Source organism: Tauraco erythrolophus, chromosome 1 (assembly GCF_009769465.1).
Source record: "Tauraco erythrolophus isolate bTauEry1 chromosome 1, bTauEry1.pri, whole genome shotgun sequence".
Classification (NCBI taxonomy): domain Eukaryota; kingdom Metazoa; phylum Chordata; class Aves; order Musophagiformes; family Musophagidae; genus Tauraco; species Tauraco erythrolophus.
In genome coordinates, this window is record NC_141465.1 from 42,893,078 (window position 1) to 42,913,815 (window position 20,738).

The window sequence follows — 20,738 nt, forward strand, 5'->3', positions numbered from 1 at the left end:
TTAGGCTGATCCAGCAACTAAAACTCACACAGTCTCTCCTTCTCCAATAAAGTAGAGAGGAGAGAAAAAAAAAACAAAAGGACTGAGGGTTGAGGCAAGAACAGAGGGAGCACCCACCAACCATGGTCCTGGGCAAAACAGGCAGCGCTTTTCTCAAAGCAAAACAGTTTATTAATGATTACTTAGAAGGACAAAGGGAAATAAAAACCGATTACTTGAGAGGACAGAAAGAAACAAAACCAGATCTTAAAACCGACACCTTCCCCCCCACCACCTTCCTTTTCCTCCCGGCTCTACCTCCTCCCCCCAGCAGCACAGGGGGCAGGGACTGGGGGAGTGCAGGTCAGTTCATTCCGTGCTGTTACTGCTGCTTCTTTCTTAAAGGAGAAGGAGTCCTTACACCCTTTTCCCCTGCTCCAATGGATCCCCTACCCACGAGGAAAAATCCACAAATTTCTCCAACGTGAGTCCAGCCCACTGGAAACAATCCTTCCCCACAGATTGCTCCGGTGTGGGCTATACCACAGTCTCGGGTACTTAGGGAGCTGTAGCCACTCGCTCCGGCGTGGGTCGTCACGAAGACTCCAGATGCCTTTCTGCCTTGCCGTGCCCCCAACACGACCATCCTCGGGCTCAGGCATCTTCTCCCCACGGGCTGCGAGTGGGTCGCTGCTCCACCGAGGCCGTCCTGGTTGCAGGGGGGCCGCCTGCTATCTCACCATCAGCCGCAGGGGAAACTCGGCTCCGGCACACCTCCTCCCGCTCCATCCTCACTGACCTGCTGTCGATGCAGCTGTTTCTCTCAGATCTCAGTCCTCTCCAGGTGAACTCAGCCCAGTGGGCACCCCGGGAGTGGGGTGCCCCCGAGTTCCCCAGCTGGCTCCGCCGCCGCCATCCTCCGTGGGCAGCGCCGGCCCGACGCAGGCAGCCGCCCGGCCGGGAGCCAGGGAGCGGGGGCAGTGCCCTCCTCCCTTCTCTGGTCGATCCTGGGCGAAGCACCTTTTCCGGTTCCCTTGTCCTGACTTAAATAGGGCAATTCGCAGAGGCGCCCTATTGGCTCAGTCCCGAGGGGGATGGCAGTCTGATCTGGTGGCCAGAACTAAGCCTAACCCGGATCCAAAACCGGGGAGGTCGCAGGGAGCAAAATCCCTCTCCTGCCACCAGAACCACCCCCCCCTCCACATCAAACCATGACAATGTAGAAAGCTTTGTATGTTTAAAGACGAATTTCTTTAGTTTATCTATTTATTTGTATTTTCATTACACGTAAATGAAAGTAGTCATTCAGGGATTTTCTCAGTCTACAAGAAACACACCAAGAAATCCATAAACTCCCCCAAAACACATGGAATTATGTAATAATTTTTACTTACAATTGAATACAAATTAATTTCTAGAAATCTCATAAAAATTTGTTTGATTATTTCCCTATGAACAAGGCAGAAATATATGGCCTTGTGCTATGTCTGAAAAGCCCGTCCTGTGAATAAAGATCTGCACAATAAAGACTTGAGCATATGTTCAAATGATTAGGTTGGTGCTCTATAGCAGAGGCAGCTTACTGTTAATGAAATGAAGAAAACCACACCATGTTTTCACAGTCACTGTCTGTCACGAAAAGATGCATACATCCTTAGATTCAATATGTAATCTCTTGCAATATGAAAATAACCTAAATTGAAGGTTTTTTTTGCCTGTTTATAAAGATAATCTTGTCTGAAGACAGGACCTAATTTGCTGAATAAAGCTTTTGTGGTTTTTTTACATGAAAAAAAGCTTTCAAATGTGAATTTTGGTCCCTTCTTCATTCTAGGAATGCTAGAATTTAAAACCATAATAGTGACTAGTGCGATTTACAAGGATCGTTTTCTGCAGAGCAAAGTTATTCTTTGAGCTTCCACTCATCAACATTTGGTTCTCTCTTAGACGACCAACTCTTATCCTTTGTTATCTTGAAAAATGTGTTAGGAACCTAGAAATGCCTTAACGATATTCATAAGCTTATCTTCCCAATAAGAAAGACCTTTTTATCATTCTTTTTAAACAAGTCATTAGCATGAAACTCAGAGATGTAATCATACTAGACTGGAATTGGGGTCATGCCATAGGCTAGCTGAATAGGAGGCTTCATGGCATGATGATGTATAGCCGTTTCACAACAATGTTTTTAACTCAGTAACTCTGCCCTTTAATTACATTTTAAATCTCATTTGAGAAGTTTTTATCATTATGTAAATTGCTCAGTAAATGCTCTCATTCTAAGGCCCAATAAAAGTCTGTTTATGGACTGGGAGAACAAATTATTTAAAAGCTTGATGGAGGGACTGAGAGCTTCTTTCTTCCTTCATTCATTGTGACAGAACTTACGTTAGCCTAGGTCGTCTATATGATAACAAAACATTATACTTACCACTGTTAGATTCTCAGTGTTAGATTTTTTGGAAATAAAATAGGTCCGAAAATCGTATCTCAATTAATTGTATTTTGATCTTGGGGGGTGGGAGGGGGAAGCCAAATCAAACAACCAGTTCTTAGAAGAATTGTGACATTTAAAAGAGGGAACTCTAGTTGGATCAGTAATGTCTTGCAAAGCAGAAAAAATACTTCAGTATTTTATTCCATCATTTCTCTAAATCACAGTGTTTTCCATCTAGAACAAGTGATTTCTTTTGTTTTAAAAAAAATACCACCACATTTCTTCATGTTCAAATACTTTGAAGATAATGACTAGCTCACAAGGACAGACTGTCTTAAAGAGTAGTGCAAACTGACCTTCTTTTGCCAAAACCACAAGAAATAGATCAAGAGCATCTTGCACTGTCTACCACTCATGTGCTTAAAATGCATTGGATTCGCTGTGCTGTAGCTATTAATTCAACATCTCCAGAACTGTATCACCCACAAAACCATTCCTCTCTCTAGCAGACAGAAGAATAAGCTGTGATCCTGAAAGAGGTGCTGTGTATGTGGGTCTTTGTGCCTCCAAAGTCTGCTGGAGTCTGCAGGGGCATTAAAAAAAAAAAAAAAGGAAGTCTCAAACTCTCTGAACCCTCACACAGAGTTTAATGCTTTAGGCAAAATCAAATTTTTCCAGGAGTATAGATGTAATTAAATAAAAGCAAATAGAATGTTTAATTTGCAATGCAGTCTCTAAGCTGTGCTGGACAGAGCTGAAAATACAGACAGTGACTCCAGTTCCTATATTTGTAGAAGCCATAAGGGGTTACAAAAATAACTTTGAAGGGAGAACATTTATTGATTATACCAACTGAACTCCCCTGTTCGTAAAAATAAACAAACTATGCCAAGCCCTAAGAGCTACACTGTCCTCTTCAAGTCCATAGAGTGGAGACCTATTCTTTATAGATGTACTCTGCTTGGTAGTATTGTTAGAATAATAATAAAAAAAAAACTGATATGAAACAAGTTTATAAGTGCTGTCTTCTCCAGGTACCTGAAATGATGTTTAACCAAGGAGAATGCAAAATAAAAACAGAAAGAAACCCACATTATTGAGAGGTTTTGAGATCACCACAAAAGAACATAAAAATAAGTTTTTTACTTACAGAAAGTTGTGTTTTAAAGAGAGGAAGGAAGAAAAGGAGAAGGAGAAAGGAAGGGGAGGGGAAAGAGAAAAAAGACGTAGAGAAAAGGAGAAGAAAGAGGAAGGGAAAAGGAAGGAAAAAGAAGATGAAAAAAGAGGAAAGAAAAGGAAGAGATCAATAAAATGAGAAAAAAAGAAAAAGAAAGAAAGCAGAAAGAGGAGAAGACAGGAAGGGAAAAGAGGGTAAAAAAGAAGAATGGAAAAAATTGAAAAAGAAAGAGGAAGGGAAAAAAGAATGAAAGAGCAAGGAAAAGGGAAAGAAAATAAAGAAGAAGGAAAACCAAAAGAGGAGAAAAAGTAAGGAAGTGAGCAAGGAAATGAAGAAGAGAGAAGTTAGAGGGGAAGAAAGAAAAAAGACAGATAAGAAAAGAGGGGAAAAAAAGGAAAAAAGGAGATTTATATAATTCATACTGTCTGTACAATATGAGAGTTTTAAGGAAATACGGTACTAAGTTAAGCTATTTAAAATGTTTAGCTGTTTTTTTTTTCAGAAATTATTTATGGGAAATATAATATGGTCTGTTAATATAAGTATGAAGGAGATGATTGGTTCAACTAACTACACAGACAGAGAAGGATTATAGAGGTGTAGAATCTTTGTTTTGAGTAATTTTATGATAGCTTTTCTATTTCAGTATCAGCATTACAGAAATAGTACTGTAATGTATAGTACTTCTGAGCTATGTGTAGCCACACAAGTATTACTTGCTGATACTTTGAGTAGATGTATGTATTTATGCAGACTGATTTTATTTTTTTAATTACTGTCAGTAAAGATCATTTTTTTCCTCTGCGTTGATTTCCTGTAATCAGATGGTACTGTCTTTAACTTTGTGAGCCTTCATACCTCAATTAATGCTATTTATTTCATTAGTAACTTTGTACAGTACCTAGAGAATGTGTAATGCTTCATTGGAAATGAAAAGCACAATTTCAAGGACAGAACTGAAGTTGTAGAGGAGGATTTAAGTGCTTTAATTTAGTTAAATTATTACACAATTAATTTTGTTTCTACCTTGTATAAAAGACAAATGTTTTGTCAGCTATGCTGCATTAATTTCCATATCTTAGTCTGACTCATGTATAGTCCAAATAGTGTAACTAATTCCTTCTTTCTAGGACCTCGTTTTATTTCCAGCCTGCCAATCTAAAGTCCTTTATGTGTCTTGCCTGTACATTGCATGTGGGAAATGAAGGATATTAACACTGATAGATTATTTCTGATAAAGTGTCTCAAACCGTATTGAACTCTCACAGGACTGTCTCTGCCATGTGGAGACCGACAGCACTTTCTATTCACTCGGTTCCACAGCGATGGCTCTGCTGCGTTTTACGGGGCTCTGCATAAAATAAAACATGTGGAGCCACAAGTTAGTTTCTCTTACCTACCCAGAGGATTAGGGCAGTGAGGATGTGTGCTCCTATGGAGAATGCTAGCAGTAGTTCCAAGGGAGAGAATCGAGTTGGGCAGGTGAGAAATATGTCCATCTCCTAGCTTTATGCGGGTACTGGGTGTGCTGTCTTACAACCTTAGTGTATGTCTCCCCTGAAATCATGCATAGGGGTTTCAAGGGCTCAGGACAAAAGCGAGACAGCCAGAGCAGATTTCCTCACCCTATTTTACCCAAGGAGATAGTTCACCTCAAGACCAGCTTATTTAATCTCTTTATCACTCTTAGCTCTGTGACTTGATTCTAGACTTATCTGATAAAGTATAATAATGTAAATACACATTTTAAAATGTGTAGAAACCTGTAATAACTATTCAGCAAGGTTTCTATGAACAAATATGATGGTACCTTTTATCATTTAACTATATAGTTCATCTTAATAAAGGAGGATTTCACTCTGAAACTCTTAGACAAATCTGCTCTTGATGATGTTGCACTTCTTTCTAAGCAGCCCAGCTCACTCTAAGCAATAACTTCTGATAAAAAAGATGTGAATTTGAAAATTAACTTAGGCTAATAACCAACACTCATTAATCAGTTACTGTAGCCAATGTATTCTTTCTTAATTTGTTTTTCGTTTTGCTACCGGCTCTTTTTAAGGGAATCTATTTCCACACAGCCTCAGTAATAACCAAACTGGTTACTACACAGTAGTACTACAAACTGGTTTTGGTGTATCACTACACCAAAAACGCAGCATAAAGAGTCAACTTAAGTCCAACTGTAACTTAGCAGAATTATACCAGGATTGATTTTTCATCCTCTGCAGTTCCTCCATGAGTTTGAACACATTGGAAAAGATGAGAATGCAGTAAATAGTCTATATATAGTCTATCTTCTATATCTATCTTCTATGCTTCTTGATATGATGTGTAATGACAGCATACGTTTGCAAATATCTTAACAGTTTATGAGATGAAATATATCTTCCTGCTTTATTCTTGTCAAGAAAAGTAATGTAGTTTATATTGATCTTTCACTTGTATTTTTGAAAGATGGCTATTACTTATTTCAGAAAACAAATAAAAGATGTATAGATCTTTTTCTTGTATGTACTCTTCTTCGGATATGAGAGAATAAGAAAGAAAGGATCTGAAATGCACCATCTAAATGGAGTAAATTCCTTTGTTGTTTTCTTACTTCTTTGTCAGCATAGGTTTCCTGAATATCTTGGAAGCATTAGAAGAGTATTTTAGGAGCATTAGAAGATGTGCAGTTTACATTTGTAATTCGGAATACAAAAAAACCCATGTCTTGAATACTAAGTTTTTAATAAGAGTACTTCACTCTTCCTGTTTGTTGCCCATTAAACTAACTGTCCAGATTCATTGTGATACCATCTAGTATTCTGAAATAAACAGGATGTGGCTTGATTTTACTTTCAGAAATACGTGTGTGTCAGGAGAAATTCATGGAATGTGAACACTATGAGAGACTTTTTCTAAAACCAAGAATAATTTGAAAGTGCTTTGGTTTTTTTCTTAAATTTTGTATTATAAAATGCTGTAAATACATATATATATAATGTGTATATGTGGTAAAACACTAAGAGGGCATAGATTTGACAGCTTACTGCTGTGAGTACCTATTTGACGTACATATTTCATGGCACATGTTCTTACTGAAGAAAAGGCAGCTGCTTCCATCATCACCCTAAAAACTAACCATTTTTTGCAACAGGTAGTGCATATGATAATTCTTTCATTCAGCAATAGATATATCGGTTTTTAAACGTGGAAAGACCGTACAAGTATATAGATATTAAAAAGTGAACTTTTTTACTGTGAACTTTATCCTTTCTTATATATTGTTTTGCCTTTTTTACTTCAGGTTTATGATGCTTAACCTAGCTTAAACAAAGCCACAAAATGCATACATGAAGAGAAAGAAATTTGATAGTAGAGTATTCTTCAGTCAGGCAAATAAAAATAAAACATCGCAACTGGAAGCTCAAGCTAACAACATTCAGACTTGATTTAAAGTACAAATTTTCAAGTAAGAGCATTCATACCTGAAGTATTATACATGGTTACATTCCTTAGTAATGACATTTTTTAAAATCTAAATTGTCTATTTAACATCAATAAATAAATACAATATTTATAATACAGTTAGAGTCTGCAGAATTACTTCTGATGTATTGCAAACTCTTTCCTAACTACTTTACTGCCAGGATGATGATAGATGAAGTAAAATAGTTGGATAAGTACTCCTATACTCTACCAAAGACGTTCCTAACCTTCCTTGTAATTGCTCCAAATGCAGTGCTAGTCGTTACTGTGCAAGAAGTAGGTATTCAGCAAAGGACAGCAAATGACATTTGGAACAGCAGTAGGTGAACGAGGACGAACTACTCATGATTCAGAGCAGCTAACATTGCACTTAAAATATCAAATAAAACCAATTCAATTAGGAACACATCAAGTAGGCAAGTTGTGCGCTCCTCTACTTCAAAGTCATTCTTCTAAAGAAAATTACAACAAATTTCCATTGGGGACTATCTGTGATGCTCAGTTAGGGCTGCGTCTTGCTCTCAAATGCCATAAATCATTTCCTTTTTCACACTTCATCCCCAGCACTCCCATTTCAGGCAGCAAGAAACCACCACCAGAAATCTTAGTGCCCAAGCATCCCAGGAGAAAATGCAGAGATTATTCACTGGGTCGCCTTCTTCGTTTCATTGTGTGTTTCTTTTTTTGAAAGTAAAAGTACTTTTGTGTGCATGTGGCTACATATAGAGTACATGCTCATGTATGTGTGTGTTTAAATGATTATTTTTATTTTTATCCTGTTTAAAGAGCTTGATCGAACCACTGTTCATTGCGAACGAATTTGTGACCTTGTGAAGCTGCAGCATGCGAACGTCTCGGAGAAGGACAGCCGATGTACAAAGGCTGCATTGAGTGTGTGGGCAGGCAGGAATGCTGGTACCAGGCAGCTCTCTAAAGAATGTTCTTTTGGCAGAAACAGCCGTGCTAAAAGTGAGGGCGAAAAATGAATTCAAAATGTAGAGTTGGCCTGCAGTTATGAAGCGATAAGAAAAGTTGGCTGTTCAACACGAGCTGCCAGTTGCATATTCTAGGTCCTTGCTATTCTCAGGCCCTCCTACAGCCATGGCCCTGACCAGTGTTTTGATACAGCACAAAGTGGCTGTTTATTGCTATTGACTGCTGAGGCCTGTGCTCCGAATTGCCTTCTGTCAACAGAATGTAAGTGAACTTGGCATTTTAAAGCTCGGCTGCTGCAGATGCGTAGATTTCTTGGAATTGCCATGCAGCAGGATCGGTGTTGCAGTCCCCAGCTGAAACTGAAAATGTTGCACAGGAAGACGTATCATGTGAAGGTCAGATTTACCTAAAATCCTGAGGGTTTTGTGGGGTTGTTTTCCCTCATCAGCAACGTAAATATATCTTGTCCCTGCTTTGTTGCCTGTCAAAGGCAATTGATACATAATTGTAAAAATATATTTGTATAAATACAAAATTATAACTTTCTAGTGTGCTCTGTATGGAAAAGAGGTCGTTATTCAGTGCAAATGGCTTTCATGTGAAAGGGAAACATGGCTGTGTATACAGTACGTAATATTGCCATAAAAGGAGTAATCAAAATCTGTGCTACCTCTATGTTTCACTGAGGACTTTTCCACTTTTTTGAAAGGTGATAGTTCCTATGATTTTGTAAGAAATCACATATATTGCTTTCTATTGCTTCCATAGGAATTACAGGAGGAAATTGATGCTCATACTGACATCTTTCACAACCTGGATGAAAACGGGCAGAAAATCCTAAGGTCCCTGGAAGGCTCTGAGGATGCAGCCCTGTTGCAGAGACGCCTGGATAACATGAACTTCAGATGGAGTGAGCTTAGGAAGAAATCTCTAAACATTAGGTAGGACCTTAACGTAAGCGAAAGCCTATAGTAGGTGTGTAAGATGGGATGCTACATTTTGCCAGTAAAAAGGTTTAATTTTGTGTCTGACAGCACTATTTTTGCTCATTTTGAAATGACTTGTGCTATCTTGAATGTTGACTTAACTTTGTAAAAATCACTAGGTTTTTTGGTGTGAAAATGATAGTAGAGGATTAGGATTTAAGGCATACAATGAAGTTTTGTAATTGCAAAAGGAGAGATTAACATGTTGAAACAGTAACTGTACCCCCTCTAAATGTAGACTTTTTCTAGAGCTGGATATGACTTATCAGTGAGTCATGAAAGTGATTAAACAACCTTTATTTACAATAAGCTTTATTTCTAAGGCTGCTATTTCCAATACAAAACTAAGAATAGGCTTGCAAATGAGAAGACACACTATTTAAGATTTTAGCTGTTGTCTGGAGAGCTAACAGGATGGACAAATAAAATCTAGTGGTAAAAGATATCCATAGGTAGTGTTATGAGAGGAAGAACTCCTTGCAAGGAAAAATACAATAAATGATAATGCTACAAATGATGAAGTGGAGGTACAGACTTCAATGGGCTGAAGATTTCTTTTCAAAATAAGTTGTCCAGGAAGCTTCTCTTCAGAAATTCGGCTTTAACAATAGGCAACCCAGCTCTCTTGCATTCAGTCTCGGGTGTTTTTTCTTTTGCTCTCTTGCTATGTGTTGGCGGTAGTTCAGAGGGCTGCAAAAGGCAGAAGTGTTTTTCAAAGTAATGTATGAAATATTAGCTTTTTTCAGCTCAGTCCCTGAGGGAGGTCAGTCTGTGTAATGACAAAAGCCATCTTCATAACATCAATCATTAAAAATAAATGAAAGATGTGAGGTTGAAAAGATATTAGCAGCTAAAGAGAGAGAGATACACATTTCCCCTTTTTTTACCTGAGGATCAAAAGAAGAGGGATTTAACCTTTCAATGTCTCTTTGAGATTTTTTTTCTTCACATGCCTTTTGTCCATGAACTTGACCAAATGCAGCAAAGTTTGAGAAAAGAAAAACAGTTGCTCACATATCAGTATTTAAATATATGAGACTTTGTCTTTCTTTTTTTGCAGTTTAATGTATCGCTGTCATTAATCGAGTCAGAAATAGTAGCCGTAGTTATATCACAGTGACATCTTGCATTAAATATTCAAAGCAAAAGACCTTCTCTCTAAAATATTTGTTTTCAATAAAAGGCTTAAGGTATTCAACAACTTATTGATTAGGATAAGAAACAGTTCTTAACTTCTAAGACATTCACTTTTAATTTTGCTGATCACCAGACTGAATAAACAGGCTATTCTCAGTCTGACAGCTTTAAGCTATTTCTTTCCATTACACAGTATGGAATGGATTTCATCCTAACTAGCAATGCTTATACAGAAAAGTATAAGAGCAGACACATGAAATGTTTCCCAGGCATCAGTCCCACAAGTCTTCTTGTTTAGCTTAAGTTTTAGACTGCTGAAACAGAAGACTCACACTGTCACTCAGCTTAGGTGGGCATTCTTTTCTAAATCCTTTACATAAAATATATGGTAGATATCAAGAGAAGTCAAGTTCATTTCCTTTATCACCTTTCTTTCATTCTGATAAGTCAGCATAGTTTATCCTAAGAGACACTTTCTTTCCTATAACTAACTCATTTTTTAAAACAATTTTCCTATTATCTGTTTTGTCTACACATGCTTGAACACAGTTATAAATATATGAGTGTATGCATACAATTTGCACTAGCATGCACATACATAAACATGTATTCCTGAAACCGAAGGAAAGGCAGAACAAGATGGATTCAGTTCACCAAACTGGAGATGCTCAGAGCACAGCATCAGTAACAAAACCACTTTGGGTCACTCTTTTTGCACAGTTTTTCCTATAAAGCCAGAGCTGGGGAAGCAAGGAAGAAGTGAAGAGCCTAGTGTTTTCCTCCAGTTGCTGCCCTTGCCTGGAGGAGGTGGAAGTTTGTGTTTGCTGAGATAAACATGGGATATAGGAGTTAACCTGACTGAGAAATGGTTCCTTGACCGTGTCCCCTCCAAAAGCCCTGTGATCCTTGCTCTGGCTGTCACCTTCTGCAACTCCTCATACAACATCCCCACTTCTCTCCCCCGTCACTGCTTTCAGAGGCATCCTGGGGCTTCCCCAGCCCTCCCTGCCTGCAGGGCTGACCTCCCCCAGTTCTGACCCTGCCTGCAGCTGTCCTGCTAGAGCAGAGATCAAAAGACAGCATGGTCTACGTGTGTCCCTCCCATACAGCTCTAAGCTTGAAAAAGAAGAAAATTTTCCATCAGCTCACATACCAGAGCAGATGAGCTTTCTGTCAGCCTATGGCTAATCTGTCCCTTTCCTTTCTCTTTCCCCGACGCTCCAACTGCCTGGTGTAAGAGTCTAGAAAGAAGACAGGATCCATAGAGCATTTCAAAGAAATACAGCTGTGCTTACATTCAGCAGTTACTCATTTCCATATCCAAACAAAGTAATAAGCTTTGCAAAGCACTGAGTCCATATTTTTCACATTTCTTTATAGACCATCCTGTATGAGGTATAGGAGTAGAATTTTCACTGTCATAAAATATGTGATTTTACATGCAATCACTGAAAAAGAAATGTTATATGAACAAAGCTGGAAGTTAAACAAAAAATATATGGAATAAAAGAAAATATGTCTTTATTTTCCAGCTCGTTTTATCACTTTATTGTTATCTAATACTGCTTTTGATTTGAATTACTAAGAGGAATTCTTAAGTTATCTGGAAATGAGTTAGGAATTTTTTTCCTAACCAGCAATTAAAAAACCCCCATATTCATAGGTCAGGAAAGATGATATTTTAGTGTACTTTATCTATGGTATAAACAAAATTGAAGATTTGATCAGTCCAGTGATGTTTCAGTCACATATTTTCTCTCTACAGAAAACAGTTGCTGAAAATCAAGTAGCTCAATACTTGATCTCTGTATTTAAAAAACTACATTTATACACACACACACACATGCAGAGGAAATATTTAGAAGATATCCTCATGGTGGAGACCTTGTTTTCACAAAGTAGGATTTTGTCTTTTCATTTTTCCAATGATTCAGTTAGTTTCATTCACACCACTGTTCAAATGGCACAGATATTTGAGTAGTGTAAGAGGATTCCATTGGCTTTAACAATTTTCTCATTACTTTTTTGGGAAAGAATGGTATTGGTTCTCTTATCTTAAAGGTGAGCAACCACATGAATCTTGTATGAGTTTGAATGGTTTGTGTAGTGGTTTAGAGAAATGCTTATTCTTCTCTGAGTTGAAAACTATTCTCTATGTTTTAGAGAATTAATCTCCTAGTAATCTTAAGTGATGACTAAATTACTCTCATGCTAGTCCTGCATAACATATGTGAACATTTAGTGAGACTAACAATTCAACACAGCTACAGCTATTGCTCAGTGCTGAAGAGGAAAACTGAAAAAAAAAAGAAAAAAGAAAAGAGATGGGAAAAGAACAGACGTTTCAGGCCAGGACTGTGGAATCAAATTTAAATCAGTGTTGCCAAAATCTAACTCAAAGCTACTGAAGCTATTTAAAAATCATTAAGTTAATGAAACACTCAGTTAATAAGCTTGTACAATTTGGGTTTTATTTTCACTGTGCCTGAATATGTCTTATATTTAACACTTGCTTTCAGATCCCATTTGGAAGCCAGTACAGACCAGTGGAAGCGTTTACATCTCTCTCTTCAGGAACTTTTGGCATGGCTGCAATTGAAGGAGGATGAATTAAAACAGCAAGCACCCATTGGTGGAGATCTTCCCACTGTGCAGAAACAGAATGATATTCATAGGGTAAGACTTTTTAAAAAATGTTCTTTCATTGCTTTTTGTTTTGCAGGTTAGTGCTGCAGGAAACTCCTTGTTGGAAAGATACCCTTTAAAATACATTTTAGAGACAATGAAAACTGAACTTTTTACATGAGAGTACTAGCTACAATTTTCAAACACATCTTAGAAAATCAGCCTTTTAGACAAGGGAGCATTTACTACCAACAGCTTGGCTTATTTGAAAGCAACACAGCATTTTCATAGGCCTATCATAGACAGCTAGTTTTCATGGCTAGAGCAAATACTAACTCAATTATTGAGGATTTAAATATTTGAGGATTAAATAAGTAGTTCTGAAATTTTTTCTAGATCAGGTATTTAAACTTCATGTGTACTTTTTCAAAATCCGTTTTGCTATTGATTTTTGGGAGTATTTGTGAAAAGAGTAGCTGATATCAGCCCAAATGTACAACTGTGTGCCTCATGAAACCATTGTGATAACTGACTGAAACTGTCTATGGCTTATACTAACTTCATCAGGGAATCCTTATGGAAAGGCAATAGCAGAGCATCATATGAGGACCGTTCTAGACAGAGCTTTGCAGTAAAAAAGAATCTAAATCCAGCACTTGTATGGGATTTTTTTTTTTAAACATACCAAATGAACAACTCCCAAAATAACACAATACTGCTGAATAATTCTTGATACAAAGATTCACAGGTTTTTTGTGGGGATGCTTTAAGCATATTTCCTGTATTGAATCAAGTTCACACCTATCTGATGCTAACCTAATGTCTACTTTCAAGAAAACAACTTTTAATTTCCTATACCATTTCGGTATATCAGGTCAGAACATGAAATCACAGTTCTCGTACCTCAGTGGTGCTTTTTAAGTAGTGCCGTAAGGAAACCCATTAGGAAGCTAGTGCCCTGCTAAAGTAAAGCTGAAGAATTGCTGAATGAAGCAGTAAATGGGGAGAAGCTATTGTTAAGAGGAGAAGGAATAGGGAACCACGCAAAATGTAACCGGGATAGCACACCCAACTTCAGCAACTCCTATCACTTATGAACTCCATAAAATCCTGTCTAGCCTTTATGATAAGACTTCTGTTTCTTTTGTGTTAGTTTCTGATGAAAACTTTAATCTAGGAAGCACCAGTTAATAACAGATGTCTATAACAGAAACCAGACCTCAACATACTAGAACAGATCCTGATTCAGTAGGAAGTTGGGAATACAGTGTCAGCGTTCTTTTTTACAGAGAACAGTATAATATCAAGGACAAGGAACCTTGCTAATAAAAAGAAATTGTCCTCTCATGTTTAAAAGGTAAATCTACATAGCAATTGGAATTAACCATTCAAGTGTTTATACTAGGACATTTCTGCACTATACACTATACAATTTCTTGGAATTTACTTGGATGTACTGTTATAGCTCTCTTCTCCTTCATTCACGTGTCTTTTGTTAAAATAATGACATTATGGGAGGATTTTTCCTCCTGTGTGGTGACCAGGTATGTTTGTGTGACATCTAAAAAGTTATTTTGAACAAACGTGTTTTCTATTGAATAAATTAAATTGTCAGTCAGATAGTTTGATATCATGATAAGAGAATATTCCAAAAACAGTGATCATCTTCTCAAAGCATTGTGCTGCATATGTGTAACTTGCCTCAAAAGATATTGTTTCCAAAGTTCCTAAATCTCTGATTTTAGTGCTGAATGGAGAAATGTGAAATGATACTATAAAATTAAGCTGGATCTGCAATACCTATGTTTTCTCCATTCATACGGTAGCTATATTATAAATATTACTGTAATAGATTATCCTACCTCATGCTGAAGGACATATTTGAGAACAAATAGTGAAAAGATCAAGTTTGGAAAGAGAATGTGCTGTATCTTGCTGCTTTATGTTATTGGGAAACTTGAGTTTGTGAAAAGTCTGGAAATATTGTATGCAACAAGGCTTAGCTTTTGGCATAGACAAATAGGAATTTGTCTGTGATCGAAGACTGATGGGAGGTAGTGGCAATATGGTTTCTCAAGGGCCTTTCTTTACCTAATGGCCAAGAAAGAGAAGGATGAACAAAAAACATCCCACTGTCAGTGCACAATGCTTTGCTAAGATAATATAATGCTTTGGTGCAAGAGGCAGCTTGGTCAGAATTCCTACGTCTTCCTTTTGGAGAGATGATGTGTAGGACGTGTCTTTCTTACAAAACTTTACTTGGGACTTCAAGCATTATCACAGAAACTGTGAGGCGAAAACATCCATGACTTTATGAAGCACCACCATCCCATTTTTCCTTTTCTCAGTGAAATTAAGATATATGAAATGTCTGAGGTCTGTTCCAGCCAGCTGTCTGTAGCAGCTTCCATAAAGTAGTTTTAAAGTCCATCCAGAACATCAGGATGAAAGAAACTCAGCACATTAACTCAAATCCTTTATCAGAAGACAACTCTTGAGCCAAAGCAAGACTTAGAGAAGGATTTGTGTATAATTTTTACAACAAAACTTTTGTTATCTGAATAATATTCAAGTATTTTAAAACAGTACCTCTCCTCCTAGATTGAAGAAATATTTTTTTATCTAGAGAAATTACTTCTCATAAAATGTTAACATTGTGTATTGTTCAGTGAGCTTATTTGAAAGGTTCAGAATTCATCATAAAGGTGGAAAGACTTCAGTGATGGACTAAGTGATCTCTCTGTCACTCACCAATCAACTGAAGTGTTTAAATCTTTTAGGGATGAGAAGTGTGGCATAAAATTAAGGTACCATGAATTGGTGCAAAATGACTTTACAAAATTGATCTCTTTCTCACTTCTCCTTTTTGATTACCTTCTCTCCCACATGCAGATACATGCAGACGCAAATCTTTGATCGTCATGTCTAGTATTAAACCTAGAATGTTTTAATTCTTCTTAGAAATAGAACTTCTTTCCTCTTCCCGTTCTGTAGCACTTTCATAATCTAATGTGAGGCCTTTCTAGTTGTAGGTAGTCTGATTCCCTGTGAAAAAAATAACAAAACACAATGCTTGAAATTAGGATACCTCTCTACTCTTCAAAAATTTCTTATAGAGAAGGAGGGAAAAGCAATCAGTGCAGAACTCAGTCGACTTCAGGTTAGCTTTGACAAAATCTGTGTTTGTGGCTTGGAGTTTTTTTACTGTATTTCTTTATTCTCCCTGGACACTATGGACTTTCTGTTACTCTAAAAGTTTCTTTTAGAGAAGAAAACATACGAAGGCTGTATCTAAACAAACAGCTTAACTAATTTCTGCACATCAGAAAAATGCTTATTAAAAGGCTCACACTAAAAGTGTAGAAGTATCTAGCTTAAAACTGGACCACAGTACTGGAAAGCTGTTTTTTTTAAGAGTTTTGGATCCTTGCTTCAGAACAAAACTTATCTCTCAAAGTATTGGATAAGAAAGTAAAGACTAGTTGAATTTTGGTTTTGAGAAAAAGAATCTGCCAATTGTTCATTTTGTTCTCCTGAATATCAGTTCTGGAAATCAGTCCTCGGTAAACAAGCAAAGTCTCTGCCTGCTCTGACCAACCTTTGCAATGATCCAAACTTCCAGCTTTGGTCTTCCTATGTCAGTACAATGCCTTTTCTTCTGTGAAGAATTGTTTTTGCCTGGTAAAGCCAGAAGAGAAACCAAGTAAGTTCTCCATTAGAAAAGAGAAAAAGCCTCAGCAGGAGAACATTATTTATAAACAATTTAACTGATTACCATTGAGAAATGACATGATGAATGCAAACATGATTTTATGCTTGAATCCTTTTTCTAAAGTGATGTTACAAGCCAAATTTATATTTTTTTTCCCCCTTAAGAATGTAATTTAAAGAGAAAAAAACATATTTAACATGTATCTTTTAGTTGACCATCTGGAATATCTCAGACATTCGTAGAACAGATGAAAAGAAGTTGATTCTTATCATTAGTATGCTTCTTGTTGCCCAGATTACTGTAAAAATTTTAAAAATAGGGTTCAGATGAAAATTTCAATTGCTTGAATCTATGCCAGAGGAGTGCTTGAACTCTACTGAGAAAAGAGATATCCATGCAGTAAAATCATTGTTGTGTTATAAATGTGAGGTGCTTTTCAAACAAAGTAATTTGGAGTTTATCCCAAATACATAACTGCTATTTATTTGAACTTATATATACAGTGGGTCATTTTGTCAATTTTTGGTACCTGAAGAAATTGTGTCTATGCCAAAGTGATAGAATGGCAGGAGGGAGTGGAGTTAATCAATGATAAATAAATGCTGCTGTTCATCAAAGCTTTATTGCCTTCTTTTGCAATTTTCTTTACTAAGCATCATAACATTTTCCTGAAATCACATTAATAACTGTGTACATGTTACTGTTAATCTCAGTTAAGAAACTTAGGTATCATGCAGATGTCCTGCATTTTTTTCATTCTTTTACGAGTTGATACATCTTCTACGTAGTGATTATATTAACAGCATAAATAGCATTTATGAACATAGAAGTTAATTATTAACAATTCCCTGGAATCCCTTTCTCATTAAATCTTAAGCAACAGTGCCTAAGAAGGAGTACAACTCCTGCTTGAACACACTAACCTTTTCTGGTGGCACAGCTGATATCTACTTTTTAAAACTGAGGTCAAAACCCATTTTTACAAAGCATACTGGTTGGGAAACATCTTGAATTAATTTAATTGTACCTTTTCTCTTTAAAAAATCATTAAAAGCAGAAATACCTGCTTTTCTAATAATAGAGATTAATGTTAGTTTTACTAATGCAACTCTTATTGTATTTTCATCTTTCGATTTATACAGTCTGTGCTTCTCCAACTAAAGAGATTTAAGGACACCCATGAGGAGGTAGTGGGGGTCTGAGATAAGCCGATCAATATATGCATTATTAAAATGGTGGACTGAATGCTGTTACTGCTGCAGTGTTGATGACAAATAGAGATGCTTAAATAAAGTAGTTCACTTGTTTTTTTGTCAGGTCGTACATTATGCATGTTCGATTTCCTCTACAGTCACCACAAAGTGTGCAAGAAGTTAAGGAATCCAATGAAGTTAGCCTGAAATCATTAGCTGTAAATTGGACATTCATTTAGGCTAATTCTGCTTTCAATGATGGTCTGCTTATTATAAAGATGAATTTATCAAGGCCTTAGATAGATAATTTTATTCTTTTTTCCAAAAGATTTTTATTGGTAGTGCATATGTATTTCACAACAAATCTTTAATCAGAAAAGCTGGTTTTATCTTCATAGAGTAAAAATATTTTTTGGAATGAGATAGTATGAAATGAGCGTTCATTATTTTTAATGCTATTCTGTGCTACTGCTTCAGTCTCATGTTTTTTTCATTCTCTCCTTTTAAAACTTCCTATACTGAAATATATTTTAGCTCACTCAGTAGAAGTCTACAGATCAAAACGAGAGAAGGCAATGAGAATTGTAAATAGATCTTAACACTCTACTGTGTACCATTGAAAAACTCAGGATTTACAGACTAATCCCATCCACCTGCTCCAACATCCCGAATGGAAAAGTTGGAAAAGAAAACATTTAACACATTGGCTGACTGTTTTCCTTCAGTAAAAGAGAAAGAGGTTCTTTCTGTTTGTGACCAAGTACAAAATATGCAAAGTCAGAGAGTTCCCGTTAGGATTTCTCTATTGTTCTGCAAAGATAAGTGCAATGCTTCCTGCTCATATGCTTTATGGGATGCACTATGCGGATCTGATTATGTTGTCCTTGTTCTGTTGCACAAGATGTATTGGAGGAATGTGGCTTTAACACTCTTTTAGAAATATAATACCACTAGGTGTATTTAGTTGGGACAGTTTTATTCAAAAGTAGTACAAACTGAAAGAAGCTATTTTGTGTCCTTCTCGTTGTTTGTACATGTACATAGCTAGGATTGACCTGACTACAGCAGCAGCACTCCATACAGCAGTTCTACTCATACACAAAAAATAGTTCAAAGGCTTTTCTGGCTTTTAAATATCCTTTAAATTGGTGCAATTCTGTGTTCCCCTGGAATATCTGTGACTCCTTCCTGCTCTTTGTATGTGTGGGCAGATCAGACTTCTGTGCATGTACCTCCTATTTGATTGGTTTTGGACATAGACATTTCAGAGAAATAATTTGTCTTCGGAGATATTTATAAAGTACATTATATCTTTAAGCTGTTATACAGTTGTAATGTTTAAGAACCAGTATGACTGTTGATGTCACTTTTAATGCTATCAGATTAGAGCAAAGCACACAGTCCATGAGGGAACATTTTAGGTTATCCTACCTGCTGCCTTAAGCTATAGGCCTGCCACACTCTAGTGGGACAGAATGATTTAATGTGAGTTGAGCACAAAGGCTAAAGACATAGATTTTCCGTGTTTGGAGGCATGAAAAAAGCTTATTATATTTCTTTTTTTCCATTGCACTCCATGCAAGAGTCAAATATAAATTATAAAACTTTCTAAAGCTAAAAAAGTCTAAGTTAAAGAGTTTTAACCCTGGAGTAGCCCCACTCAGTTTTTATGCAGGGCAGTGTCCAATAGTAGTTTACTTGTTAATATAAAGTGCTCATCTTTATTTGTGAAAATCGTTATTTCTTAAAGGTCAATATGATTATTTAAAACATTTGTCACATATTAATCAAACAATAGATTCCCTTATGATAGCAGATACACTCTGTGAAGGATCCCAGTGCCATTGATGTCCATGGCACAAAATTAATGATTTTTTCTTTGGAGTTTCCTTCAAGAAAGCACAGCTTGTTAAAGGGTTTTCCTGATTCACAATGACAAAACTTATGGTCAATTCTTGACCACTTAATAAAAAGTTCATTTAAATATTTGCAGTAGAATAATGTAGTGATTTCCTTACGTTTACTTTCCTGACATGTATTAAGAATCTTTTACCTGTAAATGCTCATATTATAAACTGCAGGTGTGATTCTCATTATTAGTTCTATTAGGTATTTTCTGTACAGAGCACTTCATATCCAATATAATTCAAAGTGTAATGAACTTTTTAATATTAAATTTATAATGTTTCATTAGTTTGCATAGAAACCTATTTTTTTTAAATAATTAATTTAACTGTATTGGTGAATTTATTATGTAAGAAGCCTATATAATGCCTGTATTGTAAAAAGAATTTTCTGCTCCCCAGAGTAAAATACCCATTTTTCACTCATGGCGTATGGATGTCATTTTCACAGTATTGTGTTGTGTGTTATACTGCACTACAATAATCAGCATATTTTAACTCTATGCTACTTGAAAACAATATGCATTCAACATTGTTTCATAAATAGAGAAAAAAAATGTTGAAATAAAACAGTGGTAAGGACCACTTAGGTAAATTCAATGCAACATGCAAAAGACCCAATGCAGTGTGCAACCCACAGGCCAGGTTTTATCTGCATTTTTGTGCAATGAACATTTTGGATTCAGATCAATGGAGTGTTAAATAAAAAAAAATAAACCAACTACATATATATATATACATGCTGAAATGTATGTACTTTCAGTAGTGTACTGAAACTTCAAATACCAACCTTGAGAATCGAACTCATGGTCATTTTAAAAACAAGGAATAGAAGACAGATAGTAAAAGGAGCTGTTGCTGGAAGAAGAAAAATGCAAATAGGAAAGAGGAAGAAAAGTCAAGAAAGGATACAGGCTCCAAAAAGCATGACAGGAAAGGAAAAGATGAAATGGAGAAATATAGTTGATCTGAAAAGGAGTGGAATGTACCACTGAGCAATGCTAAATGTAAAGATATGGAAACCGATAAAAAATACTGATTAAAGCAACTGGGAATTAAGTATTTCATGAAGACTACATTATGCCCTTTAATTTTGACTCATGCATGCCTATATCTAGGCTAGATTGTATTTCTGAATTTTCACCTTGCCCTTGATTCTACATTTCAGAAATATCAGT

The 20,738-nt window shown here is 36.5% G+C and overlaps 1 protein-coding gene across 4 annotated transcripts in view; it reads left to right on the forward strand.

Moving 5' to 3' along the window:
* DMD (dystrophin) overlaps positions 1 to 20,738 on the forward strand; it is a 1,192,425-nt gene that overhangs the window by 975,389 nt on the left and 196,298 nt on the right. For all 4 annotated transcript variants that reach the window (XM_086608718.1, XM_086608727.1, XM_086608735.1 and 1 more), the window contains 2 exons: positions 8,772 to 8,944; positions 12,646 to 12,802. In XM_086608718.1, the coding sequence (XP_086464844.1) occupies positions 8,772 to 8,944; positions 12,646 to 12,802 (330 nt within the window). The remainder of the gene's footprint in view (positions 1 to 8,771; positions 8,945 to 12,645; positions 12,803 to 20,738) is intronic.